Source organism: Choloepus didactylus, chromosome 2, assembly GCF_015220235.1.
Source record: "Choloepus didactylus isolate mChoDid1 chromosome 2, mChoDid1.pri, whole genome shotgun sequence".
NCBI lineage: Eukaryota > Metazoa > Chordata > Mammalia > Pilosa > Megalonychidae > Choloepus > Choloepus didactylus.
Window position 1 is genome coordinate 103,916,293 of NC_051308.1, and position 10,791 is coordinate 103,927,083.

Here is a 10,791-nt window from a genome sequence, read left to right on the forward strand (position 1 = left end):
AGCCAAATTTCTTGCCTGGGAATTGACCTAATGGGAACAGTACCAAAAGGTGGGGCCAGAGCCTGGGCTGTGGGAACTGGCCAGGACTTGGGATGGACAGGATAGCCCCCACAGAACCAGGGCAGAGATTAAGCCCCACTGCCCGCCTCATTCCTCACCCTTCCCCTGGGCTTTCTCTCCCTCTATAGTTGGGACACAGTTAATGGGTCACAGATGGTGGTGGGGGCTGTGGGGACTGCATTTATTTGCCCTAATCCAGCCTGGGAGAAGTCTGGACTGCTTGGCCCTAAGGGCAGTTTAAGCTGGGACTGGAGTGAGGGCTCCTGGGGGGCTGCTTGGGACACTGCATCTTTTGTGCCTTCTCCCTGCTGCCAACACCCCCCACACATACACACTGCTTCTGTGACTCTAAGGCTCTTTGTCTCTCACTGCTTAGTCACCCCCTTTGTCTTCATCTCAGATGGGGGGTGGAGAGGGGCAGCAAGAGCCCTCTGGGGATAGCTCCTCTTGCCCCTGCCCCTTCTGTTCTCCCGGCCCTTGTCTGACTCCTCCAGCCCCAGCCCCTTCAACTTAAGACCAGGAACAGGCATGTTAATAGGTTAAGAGGTGGGTCAGGCAGTACGGGAATTGAGGGGCACCAGCAGGTATTAGTGACCTGAGTCGGAAGGGAGGGGGAGAGGAAATATTCTGAAGGATATGATGTGGGGGACAGGAGGTGACAAGGCAGAGAGTGAGTAGGGAAATGGGGGGAGGGAGAAGTGGTCCCCCCTGGGAAAGGGAAGGGACTGCTGACTACACTCTCCTTCCTCGGGATTTCCTGGGGAAACAAGTGGCCATGGGGTGGGGTGAGCAGAAATTGCCCCTATTTCTGAACCCCTTACTGCCTTGCCTTGAAAGTCCTTAACTCCTTATGAGTTCTCTCCAGTCCAGAACCAAGGGAATCATTTTGCTTCCTTTGCCTAACACACCTCTTCCTCCTATTGCCCCACCCCCAAGCACTGGGTTCCTGTCTCTCCCAGTACCCTAATTTCCTTGTATATACAGTGCTGCCTCCACCCTCTGCCTGTCCCAGGGTGAACAGCAAATGAGAAAATAAAAGATTACCAGATATTCCAGGAAGGATTGAGTTCTCAGGGCAAGGTGGGGCCAGGGGAGGGAGCTGGATGGGGGATTCCGTTCTGTTGACACTGAGTATGTCTGGGCTCCTGAGAGCAAGCCTTTCTCAGGCTGGGGGTCTGGGGCTGGCTAACTTGAAGCTGTGACAGGGTTTAGGGCAGTTGGGAGGAGGTAGGAGCAGGGCCAAGAGGCTGGGGGAAGCTACTGGGAGCTGGGCCAGGGAAAAGGGAGTCAGGAAGTGGGGAGGGGGAGCCCTGGGGGGAATGGAGGCGGAATGGCTGTTCTGGACTTTGGAGGGGGCGGGTAGTGGTAACTCAGGAAGAGGGAGCCTAGGGAGAAGGGACGTTAGAGAGAAAAGGAGGTGCCATCCTGGATCCTCCTTCTATAAAAGAAAAAGTCCTTAACCCCTTCTTCTTGTCCTCTGCCCCCTCCATGTGTCCATCCTAAGAATCATCCTAACTTTGGGCAGTAAACTTTCTGATCACAGTTTCCCTGCCTTCCCCATCTGCCAGCCTCCTGTACTCTCTCCAGCTGCTGGGTCCCATCTTCAGGGTTCCCCCATTATCTTTTCTTGTTCTGCACTCCTAATGCTTCTTTGCCTGTTCCCCACCCTCTTTCTCTGGCAGCTCACTTAATCTCCTGGGCCCTGGGAACGAGCCTCTAAAAGCAGAAGGTAGCATGAGGGAGCCCTGAGAAAGGGGAGGTTAGTCCAGGTTAGACAATGAGAGCAGAAATTCTCCCAAGACTGTGGCCCTTTCTGTGCATGTTGGCCAGCCCCTTTCACCAGTTTCCTCTCTCTCCTGGGGCTCTATCCCACCAAAAAGGGAAAGAGACAGCTGAGAGCTGATGTGGGGTTTTGGGAAAACGCTATGTCATCAGCTGGCTGGGTGCCTCTGATCCATCCGGCTGCTAGAGATTCCCCTCCTCTGGGTAAGTCCCATTTTTTTTTTTTCAAGGAAAATAAAAAGTAGGATTTTGGGAAGCAATGAGACACACATCTGAGTCCCACGACAGAGCTCCCAGCTGAGTGGCTTATCGCTCAGCCAATCACAGAGGTTTGTGATGCTTAAAGCAGCTGGCGCGGAGAGAGGCTGGGAGAACCCACGGGGAGACCCATAGACACATAGACACGGGAGAGACAGAGGAGGAGAGAGACAGAGACAAAGGCACAGCAGAAGGAGGCAGAGACAGGGCAGGCACAGAGGTGAAGCCAGACAGAGTCGTCAAGTGGGAGAGGCCAGAGAAGCTGCAGAAGATCCAGGCAGGCAGAGACAAAGATCCAGGACAGGCAGGCGCGGGAGGAGAATTTGGAGGAGCCAGACGACTGGGGATCTCCCTTAAGCCTAGGAGCCAAGTTTTCTCCAGCTCCTCTGGAGGTCCCCAGCCCCTTTGAAAACTCTGCCTCTCATCTGGCACGAGTCCGAGCCCCCAGGCTGCAGAGAGGAGCTTTCCCAAGCCAGGGCATGGAGGGCTTGATGCCCCAGACAGCCTCCCTCCCTCCCAGCTGTAGCACCAGTGCCATGTCCCGGACCGGCCCGTGTCCCGGGAGGGGCTTGGCAGAGGGCTGGCTGTGGGGAGTCCAACTCCGCCCGCTGCTCTCCACTGTGCCCTTCTCCGGGCTGGTGTGGCTGCTTCTGCTGCTGCTGGCTTCCCTCCTGCCCTCGGCCCAGCCAGCCAGCCCCCTCCCCCGGGAAGAGGAGATCGTATTTCCAGAGAAGCTCAACGGCAGCATCCTGCCTGGCTTAGGCACCCCTGCCAGGCTGTTTTACCACCTGCCAGCCTTTGGGGAGACGCTGCTACTAGAGCTGGAGCAGGACCCCGGCGTGCGGGTTGAGGGGCTGACGGTGCAGTACCTGGGCAAGGCGCCGGAGCTACTGGGCGGGGCCGAGCCAGGCACCTACCTGACGGGCACCATCAATGGAGATCCGGAGTCGGTGGCATCTCTGCACTGGGATGGGGGAGCCCTATTAGGGGTGCTGCAGTATCAGGGGGCCGAACTCCACCTCCAGCCCCTGGAGGGGGGCACTCCAAACTCTGCTGTGGGGCCTGGGGCTCACATCCTACGGCGGAAGAGCCCCGCCAGCGACCAAGGCCCCATGTGCAACGTCAAGGCTCCCCCAGGGCGTCCCAGCCCCAGTCCCAGCCCCCGAAGAGCCAAGGTAGGCAGCCCTGGAGTCCATGTCCTACAGTGTCCTCCCGCTCTGTCTGTCCTACTGACCCCTATTCACCCTCTCTCCACCCACTTCCACTTCTGGCCATTCTGCTTCTCTCCCTCCTGCCTGCCTTTCCTCTCTCTTCACTGTTCTCCTTGCTTGGGGATCTGTCTAGCGGAGAAGCTGGGGGTGGCTGGGGTGGCTGGGGGGGTTCAGGGAGCCGCGTCAGGAAGATTCTGGTCACTCCCTGCCCCAGCCCCAGCCCTTCTCCTGACCATACTGCTCTGCTGATCCCCACTGAGGGTTCTCAGAGGGGGATCAGAGACTCTAGGTTGGCAGTGACCATTCCCCCCCCCACTCCCTGCCCCTGCCTGGCCGTGGCATCCCCTGCTGGCACAGTCCCCAGCAGAAAGGCTCTCCTTACAGCCTCTTGGCTTTGTCTCTTTGCTCTGCTCCAAATTTGGTTTATGACCCACCCCCCTCAAATCTCCACCCCCTCAACCCCCCAACCCCACCCCCTGCTAAAGGAGTGAGGTTTGAAGGTTTGAGGTCTTGGGGGATTGGGCTCTGGCTACTGACGCTGCCTTCATAATTGTCCTGGCAAACTGCAAACTAGGGCAGGAGTGGGCAGGGGAAGAGAAGCATCCTGTACCTCCTTCTGGTCAATCCCCTCCCCATACCACGGACTGACTGTGGCAAGGCTGCCTGAAGGTCCATCCTCTCTCCCTCCCACTCCCGCTCTCCCCCCTTCTTCTCTTCCTTCCTCCCTCCCTCCCTAGCTTTAATCCAGACCAGACGCTAGCTCCACACCCGCCACGCTGAGATCTGGCCCTGGCCCTAGCTGCTGACTGAATTGTTCCTCTGACAGACCGCACAGGGCAGACACGTTGCAGCCCAGCCCTGTAGCCCCAGTCCACAGGCCTCTGCCCCACCAGGCCTGGGGACCCCAAAGCCCCTCTCCGAACCAGTTCCAGCTGCTCTCCACCTCTGGGGCCCACGCAGCCCTGGGACGTGGCATCTCCTTCTCCTCCCCTTCTCAGAACCAACAGCTCATTCCTCATAGTTACCGCTATGAAGTTGGGGGGAGAACCCTACCCAGACCTGTCAGGAGTCCTGTGGAATATGCAGAGCCCAGCTAGCCCTGCTGAATTCCAGACCCAGGAAGTAAGGGAGGGGAGAAGTGATCCACGGGTCTGGGAAGCTATTGCAGGATCCTCTTCTTTTTTCTCCCCAGCGCTTTGCTTCAGTGAGTCGATTCGTGGAGACCTTGGTGGTAGCAGATGACAAGATGGCGGCTTTTCACGGCGCCGGGCTAAAGCGCTACCTGCTGACTGTTATGGCAGCGGCAGCCAAGGCTTTCAAGCACCCAAGCATCCGTAACCCTGTCAGCTTGGTGGTGACTCGGCTGGTGATCCTGGGGCCAGGCAAGGAAGGGCCCCAGGTGGGGCCCAGTGCCGCCCAGACCCTGCGCAGCTTCTGTGCCTGGCAGCGGGGCCTCAATACCCCTGAGGATTCAGACCCTGACCACTTCGACACAGCCATTCTGTTCACCCGTCAGGTGAGACCCCGATCAGTGCCACAGGCTGTGTACTGCATGACTCCAAGAAGGACTGCTGCATAGCTTAGGATGTAAATAGCACTCCTGGAGTTGTGCAACATGCCGCCTGGCCCCACCACCACTGCCAATGGTACCTGAGCCCTGACAGTGCTGAGAGCTCAGTGCTCAGGTCCCCGCTAATCTGGATCTCAGCCCAGGGGACCCTGGTGTTTTGGCTCTCCACCATCCTCTGTGATTCTTCTCCACAGGATCTGTGTGGGGTCTCCACTTGTGACACTCTGGGCATGGCAGATGTAGGCACTGTGTGTGACCCGGCTCGGAGCTGCGCCATCGTAGAGGATGATGGGCTCCAGTCGGCCTTTACTGCTGCCCATGAACTGGGTAAGGTGGGGTCAGCGGTCCCTGGGAGGGATGAGAGAGGTAGCAGGGAATAGTGAGCTCACCAGAGTGCAGATGGAGGTCCCAAAGTATGTCTTCCACCTTTCCAGGCCCAGGTCCAGGGACCATTATCCTTTTCTTCTCTGGCTGCAGACAAACATTTAGATTTTCCTATTAAATGAGACAGTGTGTGGAAACCTACTGTGAACTTTGTGTGTGTGTGTGTGTGTGTGTTGTGGGGGTAGGCACCACAGTGTTTAGAGAGAAATTATTCACAAGAGTCAGTGAGGGAGCAGGTAGACTCAGGGTTGGGAATGTTGGCAACAAGGAAAAGTGGGTTGGGAAGGGGCTTTGAATGTATGTGGGAAGAAGAGGAGATGGAAGAGTGAGGGCTACAGACTGAGGAGCACCAGAAGGGGCTTGGGCATTGGGTGTGGTGGGGAATGGGTCTGACTATTCACAGCTGCAGCCAGGTTTATGATGGGCCTGCAGCCCCTCTGAGGGCACAGGAGTGGACCCTCAGACCCTAACAGGACCTCTGCTCTCACAGGCCATGTCTTCAACATGCTGCACGACAACTCAAAGCCCTGCGTGGATCTGAATGGGCCTGGGAGCAGCTCCCGCCATGTCATGGCTCCTGTGATGGCTCATGTGGACCCTGAAGAGCCCTGGTCCCCTTGCAGTGCTCGCTTCATTACTGACTTCCTGGACAATGGCTATGGTAAGCAGGTGGCACTTGCCTTTCCCTGTGTGAGACTCAATTCCTGGCCCGCACTCCCACCATTACCACTCTGCCACACTCCATGTGGGCCACACTGACTCCCCCAAGTGTGCTTCCTCTGCAGTGTGGGAAGGGACGGGAAATGCTGCTGTCTGTGGGTGGCTCTTACTTCCAGAATAAATAGCAAAGCTTGAGGGGGGGCATATTTTAGCCCAAGAGAATTAGAAGTGACCTTCAGAGGGCCAGAACTGTCCAACCCAGGAATGGGCTGGCTGTGAACAAGGTGGAAACCTTGTCACTTGAGGTGTGCAGGTAGAGCAGGATGACAATTGCTGGGCAGTGCTGTTGAGGAGGAGCAGACTCCAGAATCCTGCTGTAGAAGAAGTAGGAAGGCGTAGTGCTTTGGGTTCCTTTAGAGGTGTGTAGACATGTTACTTAACCTCTCTTTGTTTGTAGCTAGTCTGTAAAATAGGAATAAGGTGTTTGTGCTAGGCAAGCGTTTAGCCAATCAATCAGCACATAATAAGCATTCCATAAATTGTATCTGTTATTTAAAACCCCTTCCAGCCCAAGGATTTGGATTGTAGGATCCAGCAGGCCTCAGAGCCCACAATTTCAGCTGGTAATCTAGAATGCCTGCCTTAGCCCCTTGCTAACTTCGTGCCCCACCCCTCTTCCCAGGGCACTGTCTCCTAGACAAACCAGAGGCTCCTCTGCATCTGCCTGTGACCTTCCCTGGCAAGGACTATGATGCCGACCGTCAGTGCCAGCTGACCTTTGGGCCCGACTCACGCCATTGCCCGCAGCTGCCGCCACCCTGTGCTGCCCTCTGGTGCTCTGGTCACCTCAATGGCCACGCCATGTGCCAGACCAAGCACTCACCCTGGGCTGATGGCACCCCCTGCGGGCCGAACCAGGCCTGCATGGGTGGCCGCTGCCTGCACATCGACCAGCTCCAAGACTTCAACGTGAGATCCCCGGACAGGGGTGGGACTGGGGCCCTGGGGACACAGGCCCTGAGGCCAGGAGACAGTGCACTTATCCTACCCTCCCATCTGTTCCTCTGTAGATCCCCCAGGCTGGTGGCTGGGGTCCCTGGGGGCCGTGGGGCGACTGCTCTCGGAGCTGTGGGGGTGGCGTTCAGTTCTCCTCCCGGGACTGCACGCGGCCCATCCCTCGGAATGGTGGCAAGTATTGTGAGGGCCGCCGCACCCGCTTCCGTTCCTGCAACACCCAGGACTGCCCAACAGGCTCAAGTGAGGAGCAGGAGGGGTGGGCGTCCTTGGGAGGGTCTGGTAAAGCAGAAAAGTCTATCCCTTAGGTATGGGGACCTAGGGGTGTTGTCAACACAGGACTGTCCTACTGTGGGGGAGAGCGAGTAACCCTTCAGCAGCTGTCCCTGACAGTCCATGGGGGAAGAGAGGGGCGGTGCTGTCTAGCGGTCTAGGGGCTAGGTGGAGAGGCTTGTGGGGCAGTCTGAGGAGGGAAGGGCTCTGACTGTCCATTTTACGCCCCCAGCGTTGACCTTCCGCGAGGAGCAGTGTGCTGCCTACAACCACCGCACTGACCTCTTCAAGAACTTCCCGGGGCCCATGGACTGGGTCCCCCGCTATACGGGTGTGGCCCCTCGGGACCAGTGCAAGCTCACCTGCCAGGCCCGGGCACTGGGCTACTACTACGTTCTGGAGCCACGGGTGAGGGTCACGATGCCCCCAGTCCCTGTCCAGGCTCACACACTTCCCGACACCCACTCTATTTTTCTGATGGCAAAGGTCCTCCCAGTCAGCACTGAGGCTGGCATTCCCAGCCATGCCAGGACACAGACATGCCGGGCCTGGCGAGGGACAGCTCTGACTTACTGTTCGTGGAAATTGGGAAAGCCCCAAACTCTGGATAAGTTGTCATCCAGGCAACTTTGTCTTGGTTTGTCTACCGCTTTCTCCCCATCTCCCAGTGCTCCATCTGATGAGAACGGGAGAATGTGGCCTTTGGGGCAAGCCCTTGCACCCCTTTCTGTTGGCTCCTCTGTCTTATTACACTGGTGGCTTCATTCAGCTCACCGACGGCCAGCCCCTCGGTGGAAAGACCTCCCGGGACTAGTGCTGCCACTGCACTCCCTCTCTGTGATGGGGCAGTAGGCTGAGGGCAGAAGAGGGAAGAAAAGCCCCGCGGTTTTGTTCCCTTCACCCCTACCCTGGGGAGAGTGCCTGTGGGTTGGCTGCCCTCTAGTGTCCATCTGCGGACAATGCTATCAAGGTGCCGGGACTCAGGCAGGCGGCAATTCCCATCCCGGCTCTTCTGCTTGCCTGTTCCTTAATTTTTCTAAACCTCAGTATTCCCATTTCTAGAAACCTCAAGTGGTTGTTGTAAAATACACATTAGAGTTTATAAAGCACTTAGCACCATGCCTCATTCATAGTGAGTACCCTAAAAAAGGTGGCTTTTAGAATCATCTTCATCATTATTGATCATCATCCCACACAGTGGCTGCGCCCTCCATCATCCACATCCCCTACCTCACCCAACTTCTCTGCCACCCTTTCCCTGATGGGATCTGGATCTTGTTTGGCTCACCAACCCCTCTTGACTTGGAAAGAACATTTTGCATCGTTTCTTCTCTTTCCCTCAGGTGGTAGACGGGACCCCTTGTTCCCCAGACAGCTCCTCCATCTGTGTCCAGGGCCGCTGCATCCATGCCGGTTGTGACCACGTTATTGGCTCCAAAAAAAAGTTTGACAAGTGCATGGTGTGCGGTGGGGATGGCTCTGGCTGCAGCAAGCAGTCTGGCTCCTTCAGAAAATTCAGGTTCGTGCACCAGTTATTTCTTCTGCCACCTACCTGGACACTGTTCTGGGCCCTGGGGATACAGAGGTGAACTGAATACTGTTTCTAGTCTCCAAGAGCTTACAGTCTGTTGGAGGGAGGCAGGAAAGTAAGCAGTCAGTTACAGCACAGTGTCACCTGAGTGCAGCAGGTGTCAGCACAGTGTGCTGCAAGAGCCTTCGTGGGCATCAAGGAAGGCTTCCCTGGGAGGTAAATCCTGGAGGGGGAGTAGGGATTGGACAGGCACCAAGGGGTGGGGCTTAGAAGGGCACCACAGTAACAGGGGCAGCAGGTAGGTTCAGAGATAAGAAGGAGGGGGGCACATTTGCAAGTGGCTCAGATCTGGGCTGGACGGCTCACATAGGTATGGGGAGATAACCCTCTACACCCGTGTATACACACATCCACTCATACAAACAGCTCAGAACGGTTGAGGGGATTCAAGAAGATGCTGAGTTCCTCACCTACTCTTTCCACACAGGTATGGCTACAACGATGTGGTCACTATCCCCGCGGGGGCCACCCACATCCTTGTCCGGCAGCAGGGGACTCCTGGCCCCCGGAGCATCTACCTGGCCCTGAAGCTCCCAGATGGCTCCTATGCCCTCAATGGTGAATACACACTGATGCCCTCCCCAACAGACGTGGTACTGCCCGGGGCAGCCAACTTGCGCTACAGTGGGGCCACTGCAGCCTCAGAGACACTGTCGGGCCATGGGCCACTGGCCCAGCCCTTGACTCTGCAGGCCCTGGTGGCTGGTGACCCCCAGAACGCACGCCTCCGCTACAGCTTCTTTGTGCCCCGGCCCGCACCGTCAGTGCCACGCTCCACTCCCCAGGACTGGCTGCACCGCAAGGCACAGATCCTGGAGATCCTCCGGCGGCGCTCCTGGGCAGGCAGGAAATAACCTCACCAACCCGGCTGCCCTTTCTGGGCACCGGGGCCTCGGATTTATCTGGGAGAAAGTGGGGGCTTCTGCAGCTGCCTCATGCTAAGACACAGTGGGGAGAGGGGGAGCTCGAAGGTGAAACCTGCCCCTCCTCCCTGTCCTAATCTGCAGGCTGGCCCTGCCCTGGTTTCCTGCCCTGGGAGGCAGTGAAGAGTTGGTGGATCCAAGGGGGCTGGGAGGTGGTCCCCTATCTAAACTGCCCCTTCTGCCCTGCTGGTCACAGGAGGGAGGGGGAAGGCAGGGTGGGCCCCAGTTGTATTTATTTGGTATTTATTCACTTTTCTTTAGCACCAGGGAAGGGGATGAGGTCTTGGGCCCTGGGGAAACTGACCCCCACCCCTCATAGCCCTCACCCTGGCTAGGACATCCAGGGTGGTGGTGATTGGCTTAAGTGATTGAGAGTGTGTGTGTGTGAGAGGGTGTGTGTGTGAGAGAGAGTGTGTGTGTACATGTGTTCTTACGTATGAGGTACATCCTGCCTGGTTTTCCTCTCCCTGAATTTTATTTTCTGGGAAAGGAAGAGTCAAGGGTAGGATGGACCTTCAGGGAGCAAGGGTTATTAATTGTCATATTTTAAAAATATAAATTGAATTGTGTTATTTATGTGCTCCTTTTGGAGTCAGACAGCTGTGGGTTGCACCCTGGCTCCACATCTCTTAAGTGTTAGTTTCCTCATGTGCCAATAATAATACCTCCCTTGGAAATTTGTTTTGAGGATTTTGAGGATTGAATAATGTAAATAAAGAACTAGCACAATGCCTAGCACTTGTTTTTTTCTTAAAAAGTGACAGCCACTGTTAGTCATTGTTCTTCCCTTTCTGTCCACCCACTGTGGGGTCTGTGATACACTTGAAGGTGACGAAGATCCACACCAGTGGTGCCTGCCCCGGCCCACAGACCCAGTGCAAGGCCCAGTGCCTTCGGTTTGCAGAACCCTATCCTGGATTTGGAAGGTCCATCAGAGAAAGGACCAGTCTGCCCGTTATCTTTCTGGAGGCTCCCAGTCACATGAAGGAGATATAATAACCACTTAGCTGCAAGCACAACTGACAAAAACACGAAGGTTCACGAATAACAAGAATGACATCAACA

General features: G+C 56.4%; 1 protein-coding gene across 1 annotated transcript; it reads left to right on the plus strand.

Moving 5' to 3' along the window:
* Nucleotides 1-2,222: 2,222 nt before the first annotated feature.
* ADAMTS4 (ADAM metallopeptidase with thrombospondin type 1 motif 4) lies at nt 2,223-10,457 on the plus strand. Its single transcript, XM_037813353.1, has 9 exons — nt 2,223-3,275; nt 4,504-4,827; nt 5,076-5,208; nt 5,756-5,926; nt 6,608-6,894; nt 6,996-7,182; nt 7,445-7,620; nt 8,556-8,731; nt 9,231-10,457. The coding sequence occupies exons 1-9, from the start codon at nt 2,580-2,582 to the stop codon at nt 9,655-9,657; spliced, it is 2,577 nt and encodes an 858-aa protein (XP_037669281.1). The 5' UTR covers nt 2,223-2,579; the 3' UTR covers nt 9,658-10,457.
* The last annotated feature ends 334 nt before the right edge of the window (nt 10,458-10,791 follow it).